The following is a 24,268-nucleotide window of genomic DNA, read 5'->3' on the forward strand; positions in this document are numbered from 1 at the left end:
AATAAATAAATAAATAAATAAATAAATAAATAAATAAATAAATAAAATAGGAATGAAAATACCTCACATTAGAGCCAGCCGAGTGGCTCAGTTGGTTAAGAGTATAAGCTCTGAGCAACCAGGTCACCAGTTTAATTCTCACATGGGCCAGTGAGCTGCACCCAAGCTGAGGTGCCACTGAGCTGCCAACAGGTGGCAAGATGGCTCAGCTGGTGAGAGCACGCGCTCCTAACAACAAGGTTGCCGGTTCAACTCCTGCATGGGATGGTGGGCTACACCCACCGGCAACTAAAATTGAACACGGCACCTTGAGCTGAGCTGTCCTGAGCTGCCAACAGGCAACTGGATGGCGACTGGACTTGGAGCTGAGCTAGCTGCGTCCTCCACAACTAAGATTGAAGGACAACTTGGCTGCTCCCCTTCCCCAATTCCCCAACACTGTTCCCCTTCCCCAATTCCCCAATAAAATCTTAAAAAAAAAGAAAATACCTCACATTATATTTATGTGTGGGCGTCAACAGAAACAGCACCAATGAAAGCACTTTTTCTTATAGGATGCAAGTGTTTTCAGTATATTAACTCGTCTTAGTTTGTGTCTTTTCTTGTCCAACATCAATAAAATTTCTTCCAACTGAGTGGCCAGTTTGCATGGCCACTGCACGTTGTGCCAGCTCAGTACAAAAGCAGGAGCATACACCTACCTTGTCTCAGGCCCCATCACTAGCAACGGGAGCTAACGTCACTGAACGCTTACTGTGTGCAGGCATTCTTCTCGGTGCTTTTGTGTACTAGCTCATTTCAACCTCAGGTAAACACCATGTGCTAGATGCTATTATGACCCCATTTTACAGAGGAGGAAACTGAGGCCCAGAGACATTATGGCTTGCTGACATCACCCAGTAATTGGAGGGACAAGAGTTCAAACCAGGGTGTCCTCTCCAGAGGCCACTTCATTACTGCAGTCGTGGACTCTCAGGCCTGGGAGCTAACTCTCACAGAACACCTGCTAGTTCCAGGTTTCAGGGCTGCCTTTAACTTGCAGGTTCTGTGAGCAGCAGCACCTCCAGCCTCTTGTAGATCAGGAATGGGGTGGGAGCTGAATCTGCATGAGCTGAACCCAGGCACGGCTGACTGAAACTGTTGACACTATGGATTGGGCACTGGGTACCCATCCCACCCTGTCTTAGGCCAACCCCTTAAAGCTTAACCTCTGTCCCACACAGAGGTTACCTGAATTTAGGAACTGGCCCATGGTATTTGCCACAAACCACTCCTAAATGCGTTTGGCTGTTCCCACCATCTTGAGGGGCCAGGTGGGTGTCTAAGATAGATGCACCTTACCAATGACCACATTCCCAAGCCTGGGGCTGTCAGAGCCAGTCAGGATCACAGAGGGTACAGGTTCAGGTGCTGGATTCTCTTCATCTCAAACCTAACACCCTGATTGGAATGCCCAGTGCAGAGCTGCTCACTACCTCCACAGCTGCCCATCCAGTTTCAGCAAGTGTGTCCTTATATAGAGCCTACATCTTTCACTGTTTACTTAACTGGCCCCTGTCTCTTTCATTGTTCTACTTCTACCACCAGTCAACCAGCAAAGTATTTGCCCAGCTCTCATTCTCCCAGAGCCTTTTTTCTTTAGACTACATACCCTGAGATTAGGTCCCTCATCACACTGAGTGCCCACCTCTGGAAAAACACAGGTGTGGTGTGTTAAGGAATCAGTGGGATCATCACCTCCCTTCGACTGAGCACTATACGTCTATACATATAGCCCAAAATAAAATTCACCATAGTGGTGTCCTCACCCCACTTAGAACTATAATTGACCTTGCACTAAACCCCCTAGGACTCTCATACACACACTGTTCTGTCACTCCTTATCCAGTGTGTGTGTGTGTGTATGTGTGTGTGTGTGTGTGTGTGTGTGTGTTAAGACATGAGCACAAGCATGACTATCTCTGCCGAATTTTGACTCAGTGGATTCTGATCCATTGCTTAAGCTGGTAGAGACGCTTTGCACCTCCATCCTGTCATCAACCATTTAAGCTTCAATCAGATCACTGATCAAATGCAGAACAGGAAGAGGAGGGAACCCCAGTCTTTTGATTCATAAGTAGATATTAATATATAGTTCTACATTAATTCTCTGTTATTATCAATACTATAATGCCAGTTGAAAATTTACCTAAAATGTATTACATTTCACTTGATCTTTTCAAAATTTTATATATTGTGACCTGAGTCCTAGGGACACAGAGTACCAAGGCTGGAAGAGAAGGGTAGGGAGTAATCGTACCAGCATCTAATGATCACTTACTATATGCCAGGTTCTGTACTAAACCCTTTACAATTATACTCTCTGCTGCTCTTCTCAATGGGAAAATATGAGACACTGAAACTTGAAGAGGATGCATCAATTTCCTCAGGTCACATAGCTAATGAATGGCAGAATTGGCACCCAACCCAGGTCTTACTCCAAAGCCCATGGTTTTAACACTGCATCATGCACTCATTAGGAAAGGAAATTAGTATCTCAAGAGGGTCATCAACTCATGGTCTATAGAAGTGTTTTATTTGGTGGGTTTAGTTTGGTGTTGCTTTTATTTCCCCTTAATAACAATAGATGTGAGTGCTTTAGGCAGAGTAGGTACCCTTCCCTATAGCCACAGGCCTCACCACTCCCTGTTGTTGATGTCTGGCTTGATTTAGGCATTTGATTTATCTCTCTGACCCCAAGACTTCGAGTCTGCAATCCCTGTGACCTAGGCCAAATTTGAGTAGCTGAATTTGAGATGCAGAAAAGGAAGTGGACTATACTAGACATAGAGATAATAATGGGAAAAGTGAGAAGAAAGATCACCCGATAATTAAACCTGAGCTCATCCTCTCCAACTTTACCTCCACTCCATGCTTCTATGTCCATTGTAGCTCGCTTTTGACCCTCTTCATCTCCATGCAAGATTATCTCTATTTGCTCTATTTAAGCAGCTGTCCTAAGATGTCATCTGGAGTTTGACTAGGATCTGAGATTTTCCACTCAGGAACAATAGAAATATTTGGAGGTGGGGGTTCAGAATGAAAGAGCATGAGGGACCGAGAAATTCAACATATTTGGAATTTCTAATGTGTTACAGTTTAACAAAGCAAGACTCCTACATTACCAATTTCCTCGTTGGAGGAAATGGCTCTTTTTAAACAGCCTGCCGGTACACTGTGCTATCCATGGCTATTAATGCTGTCGATATTTTAGTTATTTGAAACCCATATGATCAGTTCAATGTGATTGAAATACAAGCAAATTCCAGAAAATGGCACCCTTCTCAAAACTGAAGGACAAATGATTTGAGAGACAAATGCGGCTCCCAACAGGATCTTATTCCTGTCCCATCAGACTGTGCAGGACATTTCCATGGCAACAGAATCTGGACCACACCCAACAATGACTCAAGGTCATACTGATTGTGCCTTTGCTTGCAGTGACCTCCCGTAGCTACCACTTGCTTAGAAAAGGCAACTTGGCACAGAGGCAGGAGGATTGGGAGCCTCATGTCAGGGACAGCCACCTCCTAGCTATGCCGTTAACTCTTGTCACTTAATTATACAAGGTTCAAGTCCTCATTTGCCAAGTGTGAATAGTGACATCCACCTTGCAGGGTTGTTATAAAGATTAAATAATAATGCTTGTAGAGTTTGGGGCAACTACAGGGTAGCTGGAGCACTTAGCAAGGGCTTCCCATGCTGCCGTGTACGTTCCACTCATCACGTTAGGCATTCATGCACTGCTTCATTTATTCCTCATGGTAATGCCAAGGCAGATATTATCCCCAACTACAGCAAAGAAATCTAAGGATAAAAGAGGTTAACTAACGTCCCATGGCTCTGTGACTGCTAGGTGGCACAGCTGAGATGTGACAAAAATCTGTTGTCTTCAGAGCCTGAATTCTGCTTTCACATATTGGATACTCAAACGTTGTTTTGTGGTGGTGGTGATGATGATGACGATGACAATGGAGGGTAACCCAATAAAGTTCAGTCCTCTTAACATGGCATTCAAGGCCTTTCATAATGTGCCTTTGTACCCACGTAGTCTCTCCCAGCCCAGCTGACCCATTCAAAGTCCCCAAATGGGCATCTTCCTTTGTGCCTCTTTCTGGGTCTGAGCTGCTCTTCCCTTCTTCCTCTATCTAATCTGGCATAGACACATGTTTTCTTTAAAGCTTAGCTCTAGTGCCCCCCTCCCCTCTGTCCCCAGGCCTTGTGGACAAACCTTTGTTGCAGCCATCAGAATGTTGTCTTACTCTCACCTACACTCCGCTTCCCACCCACCCTCAAACTCAGACTGTGAGTTCCTGTGACATTCGTGTTGAATCCCCCATGGCACCTTGTAGGGATTTACTAATGATTCCTAGAAGCAAACGCATCACAATGGTTCCTCCAACACAGGCTGAGTTCCACATCCCTGGGGGAAGTGGAGTGGTGCGTGGAACCAGAAGCCCTCCCAGTACTGGTCCGAGCTCTAGCCCATAGCCACATCCCTATGGCAAGACCCTCGAGGCTGCTGAGTGTGCTAGGCAGGAAAAATGTCTTTGTTCCCAAATGTACTTGTTACTGGAGCCAACTCAGCTTCAAGAGAACTTCAGCTGAATTCCAGTTTTGCCTTGTGCTTAGGACAACATTCACAGTAAAATTCCCACAGTCCAATTGTAATACTGGAATGACACAAAAGGTGAAAAAAAAGCTGGATTTTTCATTTCCAAGAGCAGCTTGCAATGTAAGCATTTTGGAGAGGAAGAAAGTGCTTCTTGGTTGTGAACAGAGAAAGTTTAATGTGGCCACAATTAGAAATAAACCTGACAACCCATATATGTAGTTATTTAAATTGTCACTTCTAAAATGGTATCTGCACTTTGGAAAGTGATGAGTTTGTCACCCATAAGGTAGGAAGAGCATCTGAGGAATGTAAAGTGGATAAGAGCAGAGGGAAAAACAGGAACCATCAGGCAGACCTAAAGTGAGATGAGTGGTAGCTCACATCCCATCTTGTGAGTAACACTGCCATCTACTGAAACTTCCTCTCCTTTTTCTACCCCAAAATCTGCAGTCCGGCAGTCAGTTTCGTTTCAGCATTTCAGTGTGTGGTCTCATTTCTCATTTGATTTACTATTCTATTTGTTGTTATGAGGCTTTTCTACCCACCCCCTTTTTAGAAATTAATTACTGTAATTATCCAACTTTGAATAGCTGCTGATTAGGCATCTGCAGAAAATATTTGAGAAAATGCACCACTACTTTTAATTTGCATATTTGAGAGATAGTGAGGGAGAATTAGACTTTTCCTAAATTACTCATTGTGACCTGAATAGAGAAAAAGTATCCTACCAAATTGGATTCTCATTTGCATATTTAATTTAGCTCATTACCATCATAGGATGAGCAGAACTTTTTCCCCATACACTAATATGACAGCTCATGGAGTTTACCTGAAATTCAGGCTCATCCACAGAATTCCCCTGCACTAGGAGAGGGAAGGACAGGTCGCTGTCTACTGTGCACCATTTCATCAGCCATCATTGTGGTAGAATTTGCACATTGCATCCATGAGCAATTGTTTGACTGATAAGACCAACCAAACCACAGGCTTAGTTGTTCTCGTTGCAAGTCCATTTCATGGTATGAAATCCAGCCAAGGAAGCCAGACACCCTCACAATGGGGCGACTGCACCTGGAAAAATGTACAGTGTTCAGACTGCACCACCCTGCATACTGCAAGAGCTGCAGAGACGAGAGACTTCTTCATCAAACATATTTTGACCTTGGACCTGGGAGTGTTTCACATCTCCCCTCACCAGCCCGAAGACCTTAGGAAGTTACACAAATGTCCTGAGTCTCAAGCATCTGCAAAATGAGGAGATTCTCATGTACTTTCATGAGGTTTTATGAATGTTGATGAAATAACATTCCTGGCATAGAAAAATGTGTATTCATTTCCAGTATGGTCCAGACAGGCCCTGCCTTGAATACCAAGGTAAAGAAAATAAGGTCCCAGACTTCAGATAATGAAATGACTGGAAGACATCTGGTTAGGGATCAAACATTTTTATCCATCAGTTGGATGCTTAAGGCAAGTATGGTGGCTGGTCTTTACAGATGTCCCCAAACAACCTCCTCTCTCCTGTACACACAGGTTACCTCACACATTAGTAGGGGAGCCATAGAGTCTAAGCTAAACCTGTGACTCGCTTTGACCAACAAAATGCTGTGGAAACAATGCTGGCTTGTTCCAGGCCTAAGCTTTCAAAAAGCCTGCCATCTACTGCTTTTGTGCCGCTGGGAGGTCTGAGTTGCTATGTGGCCTTTTGAAGAATTCACTTGGAGAGACAAAGGTAGACGCCAAATGAAGAGGACTACAAGGAGGAGAACTCAGAATCCTACCAGCAGGTCTCAACAAGGCCCCAGACATCTAACCCAGCTGAGCCAGCCCAGGAGCCCTGTGCCATCTGAGCAGCCTTGTGAGGTACCAGCTCTATGAGTCAAGACTCCAACTTGGATGCTCCAGCCCAGCCAACACCACGTAGAGCAGAGACGAGCTGTCTGCTGTGCCTGTCTAACCCCGACCCACAGAAACATGAGAAAGAATGACTGGCCATTGTTAACTTGGCAGCAGCTTGTCACACAGTAATGGATAACTAAAGGGTCAATCTAACCCATTTTATCCCCCTCTACTGTTATTCCATAAATGTCGAAAAATATAAAGTGCATTTATTTCACTATTAGATGTATCCCTATTCATTGGTTTGAAACATCACTTTATCATCGCTTTCTAACAGAACAGGAACCAGAAAAAGGGTTTCAGTTACAAAGGGATGTGTAGACATGGAACCTATGATAGATAGTCCTTTTTTTACTACTATAACAAATACTACAGAATTGCCTTAGTGAAAACAGTTCTCTGGGGGGAGGGATGGGTGAAAAGGGGGAAGTAATTAAGAAGTATATATTATCATTTACAAAAATAATCACAGGGATATAAAGTACACCATAGGAAATATAGTCAATGATATGGTAATACCTATGTATGATGTCAGATGGGTACTAGACTCATTGGGGTGATAACTTTGTAAGTTATATAAATGTCTAATCACTATGTTGTACACCTGAAACTAAGATAATATTGTATGTCAACTGTAATTTAAATGTTTTTTTAAATTAAAGAAGCAAATAGTTCCTTTACCTATAAATCAAGGCTTTTTCTCCTTCATTCCTCTTCCCTCACTGATTTGGAGAGCTTGCAATATTTTTACTAGGTCAGTGTCATTTTCAGTCTGTGATTAATAATGCCACTAGTTGTCATTTCTTTCTAAAACATATCACCTCTTTTTAACCCCCAGACAAAGTAAAGCTGGACCCATGCCTCCTCACCCCCATCTCTCTACAGAAACCCTGTTGTGCAGGTGAAAGGCCAGGGGGCTTGTCACTAGGTAGGACCACATTTAATACAAAGTCCACAACTGGGAATCCTTAAAAATCATTATCCCCACTGGTTAAAATGAAGACAATAATACTCCCAAGGAAACTACTAGGGGGATAAATAAAGAGCAAAAGGACCCAGCACAATGGCTGGCACATAGCAGCTGCTCAATTCATTTCCTTTTATCTGCTGTAGATAAATCTAAAGTGTGCATTTTCCAGGTCTTCCTCAACTCTTCTGGTTTCTTTCTCTGAACTTCTGAAGCACTTATTCTCCAAGTTGAGAGTACTTTTTCAGGATTTGCCTCATTCTGTTACTCAGTGTTGTCATCCATACAAGTCTGCCACCCTGCATGGAGCTTTAGTTCTGCCAGGTCAGAAACTGAGGGTCACATTTGAAGCTGCCCTCTTCCCAGTCATTATACCCCATTTATCTCAGGGTCCTGTGATTCAATCCCTGAATAGGTCTCTTGACTCCTTTCTCTTTACACTTTCTAACAAACACCCTAATCAAGCTACCACCATGTGTTACTTGGACTATAGACATGGCTTCCTGACTGCTGTTCCCTTACCTCTTCCACACAGCCCCGTTCCAAGGCCATACTCCATGCAATACCCACAGAGATATTTTTAACACGAAAACCTTATAATGTCATCTTCCACTCATTTGAGAAAGATGGCTTGTTGTCCTGGGGCTAAAACCCCACATCGTGGCAGGGTAGCCTTCCTTTGTCTGCCCCAACCTGCATATTTCCCACTCTCCCCTTAGGTCCCCAGCCCCAGCCACCTGCAGCAGGCTCCACCCACCTGATTAACTGCCACTCATCTTTCAGGGCTCTGCTGAAATGTTACCATCTAAGAAATGGCTTCCCTGACCTCCACCCCTTCATCTAAATTAGACTTAATTAGTTTTCTTCCACCTCCATTCCCATTTTCTCTCTCAGACCTTGGTTTTTTTTCCCCCTTAACACCACTTGTCATAATTTATAATTGGACATTCATTTATGAGCTTATTTATTCAGGCTGTCTGCACTGGAACCACCTGCCAGACCCCACTGCAGAGGCAGGCTCCATGGACAGTGCTCATCTTGGTTAGCCTTGAATGCCTTGCACAGAGCACCGAGTCAGGGTCATGGCCAGCACCCATGGAATGGATGAAAATATGAGGAGCAAAGAACTCCTAGTCCCAGCAATTCTCAGTGTTGTCTGTAGCACTAGGACTTGCCTCATGAAGGTTAAATATTTTCAGTTGGTTTTTGTTTGGCTGTTGTTTTTAGAAGATCAATTCACCAATAGAAGGGATCTGTTTTGAATGACCTTAGAAAGTGGGCAGAATTCAATCAAGGGTCTCAGACACATTGACACTCCCTGGCAGTATGTTCTTCATAAGGGTGGCTCTGCTAATGCAGGACTGATGGCAAAGGCAGAACGAAAATACAAGTCTCTGGCCAGAGGAGCTTGAAAGATCAGTCATGTGCAAAAGAGAAATACGTGTGTTCATTGGCAGGTACCTGGGGGTGATCATCATGGTACAGCCGAGGCAGCAGCCTCACCATGATGCAGAGGACCCCGGGATGCATGATCACAGTGTCACCTTCATCCATCCTGCAAGAGAGGGGAAGCAGGATATCAGCCTTGCACCTTTTGCTTTTCATAAAACTTTCTGGATCTTTCTAAGACAGGTCACAATACACATCCTCAGTCTAGTACTTATTATACATATGACATTCAAAAAATTGACCTGAGCTTAATTGTCCCACCTGTACAATGGAGATAACAATACTGTACTTTCCTCACAGAGTTATCGAATAATGCTTCTGTGCACCAAGGCTCAGTGCCTGGCACATAGTTGGTGCTCAATGGAAGTCAATTCCCTGGCCCTTCTCTCCATATATGTGAGAGATGGCAAAGCACTCATTTTATGTTACACACACACACACACACACACACACACACACACAAGGGCTTCTAGATCCCTTCAAGTTGGTTTAAGCACATTCTACCCTGTCCTATCCACTGAATGCAACTAATAACCCAGATAGAATGCATAAGCAGCTCACTGAGACCCTGAAAAATAACTGATAGCAGAGAAAGAAGCCAAACCCAAAGTACCATACAACTGGCAATGAATTTCCTGGGGCTTCTCCCTCTGGCATCCCCTGGTATAGGATCACAGGGAGCCTGAAACACAGAACTGTGCCCAGGTATGGACAGGACACACAGAGCTATAAGAGAAGGCCTCTACTTCTGGTCTGAGGAGCAGCAAAGGAGGCTCCTACAAGTCACAGAACATGGAGGAGAACCCCTGGAATTTTCTTTGTTGGGCATTTCCATTCTTCCTCACACTGGCCTCCAGGCAACCCCATAGCAGAAGTGATGGCCAGGCAGGCATCTGAAACTCATGGAGAGGAGAATCCTACTCTCTGACCAGACAAACTGTTGTCCCAAAAGTGTAGGCAAACTCCCATTGCTTTTGTCTCTCTTTTTCCTCTACTCACATGGCCCCAGAGACAGGTGCTATTGTGGGAAGTGTGTGGCAGAGCAAGGAAACAAAGCCATGACTTTCTAGACACAAGAAACAGAAGGGGTTCCTAAAAGCTAGAAATTGTTGAGGAGATGAGGAGGAGAAAGGGGCTTAAGAAAATGAGATGACTAAGTTGTTTATCAAATTCGGGGCTCAATTCTGAGCTACACGTGTGGATCTGACCCTAAACCACATTCCAAAGACTTTGAGATGTGAACTCGGTGGTAGACCACCACCCAAGACTGGCTATTGCATGGGGCAAGTGGGGGCAGAGAAAAACACCCTGCAAAGTTTTTAAAAACTGAACTAATACAGAATGTGGGTAAGAACTTGTGGCCTGAAACCTAACTGGGTTGACTGCCTACTGAACCAAAATAATCAGCATTCTCCAGAAGATGTTATCAAGATCCAGACTTCATAACAATCAAAATGTCCAGGATACAATCTGAAATCATTCAGCATAGAATGAATGAGGAAAATCTCAATATCTCACTCAGAAAACAGTAATCAACAGATGCCAAGTCTGAGATGACACAGATGTTGAATTATAAGACAAAAACTTTAAAACAGCTATTATTAATCAAACTCCAAGAAGTAATGGTGAATACTTTTGAAATGAATGAAAAACCAGAAAGTATTGATAAAGAAATGGAATTATGAAAAAGAATCAAATGAAATTTTTATTCTGAACTGAATTTTGAACTGAAAAACAAAATAACTGAATTTTTTAAATCTCACTAAATTAGAACAATGGAAGAATGAGATGAGAGAAGAGGGAGTCCATGAATTTGAAGATAGATCAGTAGAAATTGCCCAATCTGAACAAAAAAATAAAGAAAGACTCAAGGTCATATATCACAATACCAAATTATCTAACTAACATTCCTGTTGCTAGAGTTCCAGAAAGATATGAGAAACAATGTGGTGTAAAAATAGAAAAAAATCAGGATGGTGTTTAGTCATTATTTCTTCAAATTTGGTGAAATACATAACCTTAAAGATTCAAGAAGCTTAGCAAAACCCAAACAAAATCAACAAAAATATCTATGCCCAGGCACATCATAATCAACTATTGGATCCTAATGACAATGAAATAAATCTTGAAAGCAGCCAGAGAAAAATAACACATTATACATAACGTGTTATATACATATAACAATTTGAATGACTGTGGATTTTCTCATGAGAAACCACAAAGCAGGGAAACATTTTTAAAGCACTGAAAAAGTGTACAGAATTCCATATCCAAAAAATATCCTTCAAGAATGAAGGCAAAAATAAATACCATATATTCCCAGATGAAGGAAAACAAATGGAATTTCTTGTCATCAGATTTTCTCTAAAATTAATACTAAAAGAAATTCTTCATATAAGAAAGAAATAATAATAGAAGGAAACTTGGCATTTCAGGAATGAAGAGAACAACAGAAACAATAAATATATGGCTAAATATTATAGACTATTTTTTCTCTTAAGTTCTTAAAATATGTATAATGGTTGAAAGCAAATTGTATTAGATGTAATTCATATGACAACTACAACAGAAATAAGGGAAGACAAAAGGACCTAAATAGAGGTAAGGTTTCTATATTTTATTTAAAGTAGCAAAATATTAATTCTAAGTAGGCTGTTAAAAGTTAGGTATGTATATTATAATCCTTAGCACAAGCACTAAAGAAACTAAACAAAGAGATAGCAAAAATTTAATAGATAAATTCAAATAGAATACTAAAATATATTCAAGTAACCCATAAATAGATAGGAAAGAGCAATAGAGGAACAAAAAAGAGGTAACAAGGAGAAAACAAATAATAGGATGGTAGACCTAAACCCAAACACACCAAAAATTACATTTAAAAAATGGTCTAGAGAAGATCCAAGATGGCAGAGTAGATAAACACTGTGCTTGCTTTATCCAATAAACACATTAAAATTACAACTAAATTATATAACAATCAACCCGGAGAACCACCTGAAGTCTAGCTGAACAGAATTTTTATAATTAAGGATATAAAGAAGCCATGTCAAGACTTGTAAGAGGGGCAGAGTCTCAAAACGGGCTGGTCCCACACCCACATGTGGTGATTGAAAATTGGGAGATATATTGGACACAGAGGTTCCCCACGAAGGAGTGAGGGACCCCAGCCCCCCCACACCAGGTCCTCCAGCCCATAGTGCTGGTGCTGAGAAGGGGAGACCTCACACTTCTGGTTGTGAAAAAAAGTGGGGATTCTGACCATCCAGGCCAGAAATGCAGACATTCTCTTAAAGGTCCCACATACAGACATCCTGTGATCCAGCAGAGGGACAGTGACTCTGGGGGCATTGAATACATATGGGAAGAAACTGAGTTGTGTAACTTTGGGGCAAGGACTGGAGAGACAGTCCCCATTTTCCCTGTATGGGGTCCTTCTCCCATGCAACTGGCAGGTGGACACCATCTATCCTGTGTTGAGCCCACCCCCACAGGCCAAATCTGAATCTAATTAGCCTGGTGAGCTCCACTGCTCCACCCTGCTGACTCACTGAGACCCTGCCTCACTCAACTTGCTACCACAGGAGGCTTTATTAGCTGCTGAACCTTGTGGGAGCCAGCATATGGCAGCAAGCCTCAGAGTGTCGTGGCTTTTTGCAGAGCTACCCCAGGTCCAGTACTGGTGGCAGCCATTCTCAGTTCCCAGCGGGGCCTCTCCCATGCAACTCCAGATACAGCACAGGCAATGACCAACTATGGATCACTTTTTTAGCTCCTACCAGGTACTCCCCAGTCAGTTACAGGCAGTGGCTGTCCTGGGCCTGCACTGGAGCCCCTCTCAAGGGGCCCCAGATCCAACGTTCTTGGAGGCTGGCTTCAGATCACAGCAGAGCAACAACCAAGTACCCAACAAGTGGCACACACAAAGGACAGTCTCAACAGGCACCAGAGCTCACTAGGGCAAATCCTGCTCTGTGGGGTAAGCCCCACACACAGCAGCCCATAAGCAACGGATGTGGCCAAACCCCACAGCCAGTCAGTCTCAGGGTTAATACCACTCACTGACTTCCCAACAGCAATCAAGGCTCAACTATAACATGGGGGTATACACAATCCACACAAGGGACATTCCTGGATCAGGTGACCAGGGAGATTGTGCCACTGGGCCTCACAGGGCCCCTACAACTTAAGGTCACATGGAAAGACTGGAAGACATAGCAGATCTACTTAATACATAGAAACAAGCACAGAGAGGCAGTCAAAATGGGGAAACAAAGAAATACATTCCAAATGAAAGAACAAGAGAAAACTCTAGAAAAAGAACAAAATGGAGGCAAGCAAGATATCAGGTACAGAGTCCAAAACAATCATTATGAGGGTGCTCAAGAAACTTAATGAGAACTTCAGCAAAGAGATAACAAGCATAAAAAAGGACATAGAAACCATTAACAAAAAAAGTCAGAAGTGAAGAATACAATAACTGAAATGAAGAATGCACAAGAAGGAATCACTAGCAGACTAGATGAAACAGAGGATCGAATCAATGATTTGGAAGACAAAATAGCAGAAAACACCCAATAGGAACAACAAAAAGAAAAAAGGTCTGAAAAATTTAAAATAATTTAAGAGAACTCTGGGACAACATCAAACATAACAATATTCACAACATAGGAGTACCAGAAGGAGAAGAGAGAGAACAAGGACTTGAAAATCTATTTGAAGAAATAATGACTGAAAACTTTCCGAACCTGGCGAAGGAAATAGACATCTCATACAAGCTCAGGAAGAGCTGAGTGTCCCAAACAAGATCAACCTAAACAGGCCCCCACACAGACACATTATAATTAAAATGGCAAAGGTTAAAGACAAAGAGAGAACCCTAAAAGCAGCAAGAGAAAAGCAGTTAGTTATCTACAAGGAAGTTCCCATAAGACTGTCAGTTGATTTCTCAACAGAAACTGCAGGCCAGAAGGCATTGGCACAAAATATTCAAAGTGATGAAAAGGAAGGACCTAAAACCAAGATTACTCTACTCAGCAAGGCTATCATTGAAAATTGAAGGACAGATAAAGAGCTTCCCAGACAAGAAAAAGCTAAAGGAGTTCATTACCACCAAACCAGTATTACAAGGAACCTTAGAGGGACTTTTTTACTATGGAAAAACCCCCCAAAATATGAATAATAAAATGGAAATAACTACATACCTATCAACAATTGCTTTCAATGTAAGAGGATTAAATGCTCCAATCAAAACTACAGGGTGGCTGAATGGATAAGAAAACAAGACCCTTACATATGCTGCCTACAAGAGACTCACTTCAAATCGAAAGACACATGCAATGAAAATAAAGGGATGGAAAAAGGTATTTCATGAAAATGGAAACAAACAAAGAAAGCTGGGATAGCAATACTTATACCAGACTAAATAGACTTTAAAACAAAGGTTATAGCAAGAGGCAAAGAAGGACCCATTAATCCCATTTCCTGATATTTATCAGAAGAAACCCAAAACGCTACTTCAAGGGGACCTGTGCATTCATATATTCATTGCAGCATTGTTTACAATGGCCAAGATGTGAAAGCTGCCTGGGTATCAGTCAAGAGAAGAATGGATAAAGAGGAGGTGGTACATATATACAGTGGAATACTGCTCAGCCATGGAAGGGAATGGGTTCTTGCCGTCTATGGTGGCATGGATGCACCTGGAGGGTACTGTGTTGAGTGGAGTATGTCAGACAGAGAAAGACAGATGCAATGTGATTTCGCTTATATGTGGAATCTAAAGAACAAAATAAACAAACAAAACAGAAACAGACTTATAGATACAGAGAACATATTGATGGTTGCCAGATGGGAGGGGTAAAAAAGGGGGAAGGGATTAAGAAGTATAAATTGGTTCTGACAAAGTAGTCATGGGGATATAGGGTATAGCATAAGGAATATAGTCAATAATACTGTAATAAGTATGTATAGTGTCAGATGGGTGCTAAATTTATCAAGTTAATAGATGGGAGGGGATTTGAGGCAGGGTGAAAAAGGGAAAGGGATTAAGAAATACTAATTTATGGTGATAAAATAAGCATAGGGATGAAGTGAAGCACAGGGGATATAGTCAATAATATGGTAACAACTATATACAGTGCCAGGTGAGTACTAGACTAGCTAGGGGGGGTTACTTCTTAAATTATATAAATGTCTAACCACTATGATGTACACCTAAAATTAATATTAAATAATACTGATTGTCAACTGTAATTGAAAAATTAAAAAGAAAGGATAAAGGTGAAGGGTAATAAGAGGATTAAATTTCCAGGTATAAAACAAATAAGTCATGGAACTGTAATGTACACTATAGGGAATATAGTCAATAATATTGTGATAGCATGGTATGGTGTCAGATGGCTGCTGGACTTATGTGATCACTTCTTTAGGAATATAAATGTTGAGTAACTATGTTGTACACCTGAAACTAACACAATACTGAATGCTAACTATATTTTTAATAAAAATATTTTTTAAATGATCTACATACAGCAATTGATAGACACACATTGCCAGACTGGAAAAAATAAAAGACCAAACTATATGCCATCCACAAGAATCCCACTCTAACTATAACGATATAGATAGATTAAAAGGATCGAAAAAAATTATTCCACGCTAACACTAATCCAAAGAAAACTGGTGTTGGTCTATTAATCTTAGAGACAACAGATTTCAGAGCAAGGAATTTTGCCAGGAATAAACAGGTAATATTGCACAATGATTAAAGGAGGCACATCATCCAAAATGTGTAGGCACTTCACAACAGAGTATCAAAATTCCTAAAGAAAAACTGACAGAAGTGAAAGGACAGATAGACCAATCCACAATTATAGTTGGAGACGTCAGCACTTCCCTCAATAGTTCACAGAAAAAGTAGACAGAAAATCATCAATGATGTAGAAATGAACAACAGCGTCAACCAATTGATATAATTGACATTTATAGAATACTACACCCAACAACTACAGAATACACAATCTTTTCAAGCTTCCATGGAAACTATTCTGGATCATAAAACAAATCTTAAATGATTTCAAATAAGTAAAATCATGCACAGTGTATTTCCTAATGATAACAGAATTCAATTAAAAGTGAATAATAGAAAGGAAAATGAAAAATCTCCAAAACTTGGGGATTAAACAACATATTTTTTATTGTGGTAAATACATAGAACTTACTTAATCATTTTTAAGTGTACAGTTCACTGGTATTAAGTACATTCATACTGTAAATAACATATTTCTAAATAGCCTATGGGTCAAAGAGAAAGTTTTAAGAAAAATTTTAAAATATTTTGGACTTAAATATAAAAATGATATGTACCATAGAAAAATTTCAGAGATTCTGATAAAGCAGTGCTTAGAGAAAAAATTGTAGGTTAAAATGCTTACAAAAGACGAAAAGTCTTCAATTAATAAAATTCAAGTTTCCACCTTAAGATACTATTTTTAAAAGTAAATAAACCCAAAGCAACAAGAAGAAATGTAATAATAAAGATATCAGAAAACAATGAAATTAAAAACAGAAAAACGATAGAGAAAATAAATAACATAAAAATGTAGTTCTTGGGCCGGCCGAGTGGCTCAGTTGGTTAAGGGTTGGCTTAAGAGTGTGGGCTCTGAGCAACGGGACCTCCAGTTCAATTCCCACATGGACCAGTGACACTGCGCCCGAGCTGAGATGTAACTGAGCTGCCAACAGGTGGCAGGATGATGGCTCAGCTGGTATAACAACAAGCTTGCCTGTTTAATGATGGGCTATGCCCACTCGCAACTCAAACTGAACTTGGCACCTTGAGCTGAGCTGTTGCCTGGATGGCTCAGTGGATAGGGCATGCGCTCTTAACAACAAGGCTGCTGGTTCGACTCCCACATGGGATGGTGGCTATGCCCACCTGCAACTAAGATTGAACACAGCACCTTGAGCTTAGAGGCCATGAGCTGCTGACAGGAAGCCAGATGGCAACTGGCACCCTCCACAATGAAGACTGGAGAACAATAACTTGACTAGTCTCCTTCCCCAATTCCCCAACACTGTTCCCCTCCCACAATTCCCCAATAAAATCTTTTTTTTTAAATTTAGTTCTTTGAAAATATTTTAAAAATTGAAAAACCACTAGCTAAGCTAACAAAAAAGGGAAGACACAAATTACCAATATCAGAATGAAAGAGAGAATATCACTATACATCCCACAGACATTAAAAGGATAATAAGAAAACACTACAAATAACTCTGTGCACATAAATTCGACAACTTAGATGAAATGGACCAATTCCTTCAAAGCCACAAATTACCAAAGTCAAGCAAAAAAATAAACATAATAATTTATAACTATTACAAAAACTGAATACACAGTTAAAATTCTTCCCACAAAGAAAACTCTAGGCCCAGATGTTTCCACTGGTGAATTCTGCCATACATCTAAAAGATAAATAACACCAGTTCTATACAACTTCTTTCAAAAAATATAAGAGAATACCCCCCAATGCATCCTATAAAGCCAGAATTACCCTGATACCAAAGCAGACAAAACCTGTATAAAAAAATTACTTGTCAACATCTCTTATGAACAATTCTCAACAAACTAGTAGGAAATCAAATATAACTATATATAAAATAAATGAGGCATTATGGCCAGTTGGGCTTATCCCCCAAATGCAAGGCTGGTTTACTAGTCAAAAACCAGCCAATGTAATCCATCATATTAATAAACTAAAGAAAAAGAAACACCTGAACATATGCAGAAAAAGCATTTGAAAAATTCAACATCCGTTCATGATAAACATTCATAGTAAACTAGAAATAGGAGGAATCATACCTACAAAAAAATGGCTGATATAGTATTTGATGGCAAAAGACTGAAGATTTTCTCCCCAAGATTAAAACTAAAGGAAGGAGGCCCACTCTCACAATTCCTACCCAATATTTTGCTAGAACAACAGGTTGGAAAAGAAGAAACTCACAGATTACATGAATGTCTACATAGAAAATCTCAAGCAATCTATTTTTAAAAAGCTCCTAGAACTGATAAGTGAAGTTAGCAAGGCCTCAGGATGCACAGTTACATATAAATTTTAATCACATTCCTATATACTAGATGTAAAAAGTTGGAAAACAAAACTTTAAAAATACCATTGAAAACAGTGCTCCAAAAAAGATTAAATACTCAGGTATAAATCTAAGAAAAAATGTGGTGGCTCTGTATGCTGAATACTAACAGATCTTGATAAACACAAATCACAGACCTATATAAATGGAAAACATACCATGTTTGTGGACTGGAAGATTCAGTATAGCTAAGGTTTCAATTCTCCTCAAATTCTCCTATAGATTTAATGTAACGCCAATCAAAATCCCAGCAGGATTTTTTGTGGATAAAGGCAAGCCAATCATTAAATTTATATCTAAAGGACCAGCCAATGGCAAAGGAAATAAAATAACCATAGCAATTTTGAAAAGGAAGAATAAATTTGGAGAACTCACATTTTGTCTGGTTTTATGACATATTATAAAGCTACAGTTGTGACAACAGTATCATTGAAGGACTAGACACACAGATCAATGGAACAGAATAGAGCCCAGAAAGAGACCTACATAAACATGGTCAATTGATTTTTTATAAACATATAAAGAAAATTCAATGGAAAAAGGAAAATATTTTCAACACATGGCATAGGAAGAATTGGACATCCAAATGCAAAAATACATATCTTGACTTAAACTTCACACCTTGTACAGAAAGAAAGTCAAAATGGATCATAAACATATAAAACTTTTTAAAGAAAATCTTCATGACCTTGGGTTAGGCAAAGAGCTCTTACATATGACACAAAAAGCCTAATAAAAGAAAAAATTGATAAATTGTATCCATCAAAATTAAAGATTTTCCATCTGTGAGAGACACTTTAAAGATGAAAAGACAAGGTACAGACTAAGAGAAAATATTTGCATCTATACAATGGAATATTATTGAGCAATAAAAATGTATGAACTAATATAACAAATTGGGTAGAGCTCAAAGTCCTGTGCTGAGTGCAAAAAGCTATCCTCAAAAGATTATACACTGTATACTTGCATTTACATGGTATTCTGGAAAAGAAAAAACTATAGGGATAGAAGAATGGTTGCTGGGGCTTAGGGTGGAGAAAGGGTTTCACCATGAAGGGGCAAATTCGGGCACTATTTGAGGTGATGGAATTGTTCTGTATCCTAATGGTGGTGCTGGTCACATGACTCTACACATAAATTAAAATCCATACAACTCTACACACACAAAAAAAAGGAGGGGGGACATTACTGTATGTGAATTGAAAATAATAATAAAACAAATTAATAAAAACCACAAGTCTAATCCCAAATTACCAACACCTCATTTTTAAACATCCTACCCATAGTGCTGCTCTCACAACCCATAGTGGGATTGTTCTTAGCACCAGTAGCCCTAAACGATGGCTAAGGTGCCAGGACTGGTTCTAGCGTTGGTATTATTGGGTTGTTGTAAAAGTCACGAGGTATTTTTTCTGGTTTTTGTTGCAAAAATGCGTTATGACTTTTCCGACAACCCAATAATTTATTTGATTCAAGTGAACAAATATTTATTGACCTAAATATTTTCCAGGCACTACTCAGGCACTTTGGATACATCTATAAACTAAAAAACTAAAACCCATACCCAGGACATGAGGGGAGAGGTGTAGATAATAAAGATAAACAAAGGTAAGTTATACATAAAAAAATTATTGTTATATATACTATATTAATATGTATAGTATAATATATTGGCATTATATAATAATGAATAAGTAAATTATATAGTATGAAGGGAGATGATAAGTGCTATTACAAGAAAAAATTAGAGCAGAGAAAGAATCAAGAGTAGAAGAGGGAAGGGATTTTTAATTTTAATTTGGGTAGCAGGGTTGTCCTAAGAAGGTGACATTTGTACAGACTTGAAAGAGGGGATACAGATATCCAGAGGAAAGTATTTCAAGGAAAGGAAACAGCCAGTGCAAAAGGCCACAAGGTGGAAGTATGTCTGATATGTTCAGGGAACAGCAAGGAAGTCTGTATTATTACTCTGGTACCAAAGCCACATGAAGAAAAAGAAGAAAAACAGACCAATATCTATTATGAATATACATGCAAAAATCCTCAACAAAATTCTAGCAAATCAAATCCTACAGCAAGCATATTTAAGGGCTAACAAACCATGACCCAGTGGATTTATCCCAGGAATGCAAGAGTGGTTCAACATAAGAAAGTCAATGTAACACCATATTAATAGACAAGGGGGGCAGAGAATGATCACCACAATTCATGCAGAAAAGGCATTTGACAATATCCAATACCCTTTCATGATTAAAAAACAAAACAAACCAAAAAACCCCTCAGAAAACTAGGAATGGACAGGAACTTCCTCAGCATGATAAAGGACATTTATGAAAAGTCAACAGCTAATATACTCAGTAGTAAAAGTTGATCCTCAAATTCTTATGGAATTTCAAGGGACCCTAAATAGCCAAAACAATATTTAAAAAGAAGAACAAAGTTTGGTGACTCACACTTTCCGAATTCAAAACTTACTATAAAGTTGTAATAATCAAAAAGTGTTCTACTGGCATAAAGATAGACATATAGACCCATAGAATAGGATTCAGAGTACAGAAATAAGCCCATACGTCTACAGTCAATTGATTTTTAACAAGGGTGCTAAGACTATTTAATGATGAAAGAATGGGATCTTCAACACATGGTGCTGAGAGAAGTGGATATCCACATGCAAAAGAATGAAGTTGAACCCTGGCCTCACATCAGATAAGGGATTGATAAGTTAACATAAGAGCTAAAACCATACTTTTTGGAAATCATGGAGCCAAATATTTATGACTTTGGATTTAGCAATGAATTTTTACATACAACACCCAAAACATGAGCAACAAAAATAAAAATAGGTAAAATGGACTTCATCAATTTAAAACTTTTGTGCATCAAAGGACATTTTTAAGAACGTAAAAGAACCTACAGAATGGGAGAAAATATTCATAAATCTTATGTAAGAGTCTAGTATCCACAATGTATAAAGAACTTGTATAACTCAACAACAACAAAAAAAGCAATCCAATTTAAAAATGGGCAAAGGACTTGAATAAATACTGGGTTATTGGAAAAGTCATGACGTATAGTTTCTATGTTTTTCATTGCAAAAATATGTCATAACTTTTCCGACAACCCAATATTTCTCCAAAGAAGACACACAAATGGCCAGCAAGCACATGAAGATATTCAACATCAGTAGCAATTAGCAAATCAAAATCATAGTGAGATGTTACTTCACACACACTAGGATGGCTATAATTTTTTAAATGGAAAATAATCTGGAGAAATTGGAACCCTCATACATTGCAGGTGGGAATGTAAAATTGGTTCAGCTACTATGGAAAACAATTTGGTGGTTCCTCAGAAAGTTAAACATAGAATTACCATTTGACCCATCAATCCTATGCATTTACCCCCCAAAATGGAAAGATACTCAAATAAATACATGTATACATATGTTCATAGCAGCACTATTTACAATAGCCAAAAGTTGGACACAACCCAAATGTCCATCAGCAGATGAATGGATAAAGAAATCGGGGTATATACATACAAATGGATGATAATTACCCATAAAAAGGAATAAAGTGCTGATGTATGTTACAATGTGGGTGAACCTCAAAAATATTATGCTAATGAAAGAAGCCAGACACAAAAGACTTTTGTATGATTCCATTTATATGAAATATCTAGAACAGATAAATCCATAGAGACAGAAAGCAGATTGGTGGTTGCACAAGAGTTGGTTATAGGAACGAGAATATGTGTGGATTTTTCTTTTGGAGAAATGAAAATATTTTGGAACTAGATGGAGGTAGTGGTTGCACAACATTGTGAATGTACTAAATGCCACTGAGGTGTTAGCTTTAAAATTGTTAATTTTGTTACATGAATTTTACCTCAATAAAAAAAAGACATTAAAAAAATTCAAAGGAAAAAGATGCTTAGCATCTGGGGCAGAAGTTTTCACACTTGAATGTGCTTAAAAATAACAAGAGGAGCTTTTAAAAAAAAAGATCCCTAAACTCCAACCCCAGAGATTGTGATTCAGGAAATCTGGTTTATGAGACTGTATTTTAGTGTCTCTGCAACGGATTTTGATGCAAGTGGTCTATAGGCCACACTTTGAGAAGCACTGCTCTAAGGCATGGATCCCAAGGGCAGGAATGGGGTCAGGAGTTCTGGACGCCAAGGTGGGCAGACACTGGTACCCCACCCTGACTCAGTGTTCCTGAATGGCTTGTATCTTGAAAAAGACCTATGGATGTCCAGAGAGTACATAATTATCTGTACCTATGGGAGCCGAGAGGTGGGAGTGAGGCAGGGGGAGGCTTGGCCAAATTTTGCTAAGTGCTAGTGATGTCATTTCATTTGAAGAACTCTGGAGTGAGGCCTCATCACATCACACAGTGCCTGAGCATGGCTATCAGAGACTGACCTGGTCAACACAGTAGCCCCACATCATATTGGATGGCCACTGAGATCCTGGCATTTCTCCTGCTTAGATATGGAAGTCAGACTTGGTCCTATCTGGACTCTATCTAAATTCAAAGGGCAGGGTTAAGATACTCGACCTCTTACTAAGTAAAGCCTATAGATTCTTGAGTGACTAATTAGAAAATTAAAAGTAATAGTCTCATTTTGGCAGCTCATACTATTACTCCAGAGAACCACCATCTTCTTCCAAACCAGATCTTCCTCCAGTGCTTCTCTCAGAGCCTGGGCCAGTCACTCCCTCTCCCACTCTCATCTGATTGATTACCAAAGCCTGGAAACGTTATGTCTCAAAGTGTCCTCCTACCAGCAGTGCCACTGTCTTATTCAAACCATCACCATTCCTGGAAGGAGAGACCAACAACTTCTGCATTCCTCTCGCTGTCCATTCTCATTTCTACCCATCTACACACACACACACACACACACACACACATACCAGAGTGGCTTCTGTAACATGCCAGCCTGCTCCCCTGAGCCTGCTCCTCATGAAATAACATGTTTTCCTTGCCAGCAGGCAAGGCCATTCATGCCTGCAGACCCACCTCCAGGCTCAGGTCCCAGTTCTGAGTTCCAATCTGAGGCTCTATGTCTCAGCGAGCCCCAGCAAAGACCTGAATTTCCCCACTGAACATGGTTGATTTTTTAGTCTCTCCTCCAGGCCTTGGAATGCCCTCTCAATGCCATCTCAACCCAGGTAACTCTCTCTCTTACCACAGCTTAGCCTTGGGGTTCCCTCACCCAGAAAGGCCTTGCCAAGCCCCCCATCCCCAGACTGCATTAGGTGCACTGCATTAGGCTCCAGAATTGATGAAAGACACTAGCTATCAGATTCAGGAATCCCAGTGAATTTCAAGCAGAACAAATTTTTTAAATAATCCAAATCAAGACACATTATAGCAAAACTATAGAGCAGGAATAATGAAAAATCTTCAAAGCAGCCAGAGAACAATGATGAATTAACTTCAAAGTAAGACCAATGAAAATGCAGTTAATTTCTCAGTGGCAACAGTGGAAGCTTTTGGCTCCCATTCTCTGCTGTGAGAAAATAACTCAACCAAGAATGCATACCCAGAAAAACTATCCTTACCAATTAGGGTGGAAATAAAGACATTGTCAGACAAAAATCGAGAGTTTATCACAAACAGACCCTCACTAAAAAGTCTAACAAATGTACTGCTGGCAGATGGAAAACAATCCCAGATGGAATGGTAGAGATTCAAGCATGGTGAGCACAGATATTGAAAAATACATAGGTAAATCTCAATAAACATTGTTTAAAACAATAATAATAAATTCTTCATTTGATGGATTAACTGAAATTAGAATTAAAATACAGGCAATAGTAATAAACAGGTAATAAACAGGTTATGCAACAATAATGATATTAAGTGTCTAAGGTCTTTATATATTAATTGGAAGGAGGATAAATATGAACAGTAACAGTACACAGTAAATAGTTAAACATTATGAGGATGCCTGTTAAATTATTTTAGGGTAACCAATAAAAGACTAATAGGAGAGCATAAGTTCCAAACTAGTAGATGAAAAAACTTTAATTAAAAAAAAAACCTCGAGGGGAGGAAAATGGCCGCGGTAAGGAAGTCACTGAATTAGCTCACGCAAACCACGGCAGCGAAAACACAACTCTGCGGGACACGCTG

General features: G+C 39.8%; 1 protein-coding gene across 3 annotated transcripts in view; it reads right to left on the reverse strand.

The window, feature by feature from the left end:
* Positions 1-24,268, reverse strand: part of WDFY4 (WDFY family member 4) — a 323,059-nt gene that overhangs the window by 223,165 nt on the left and 75,626 nt on the right. For all 3 annotated transcript variants that reach the window (XM_019655081.1, XM_019655082.1, XM_019655080.1), the window contains exon 13: positions 8,982-9,075. In XM_019655081.1, the coding sequence (XP_019510626.1) occupies positions 8,982-9,075 (94 nt within the window). The remainder of the gene's footprint in view (positions 1-8,981; positions 9,076-24,268) is intronic.

This window comes from Hipposideros armiger, unplaced genomic scaffold (genome assembly GCF_001890085.2).
Source record: "Hipposideros armiger isolate ML-2016 unplaced genomic scaffold, ASM189008v1 scaffold_235, whole genome shotgun sequence".
Lineage (NCBI taxonomy): Eukaryota > Metazoa > Chordata > Mammalia > Chiroptera > Hipposideridae > Hipposideros > Hipposideros armiger.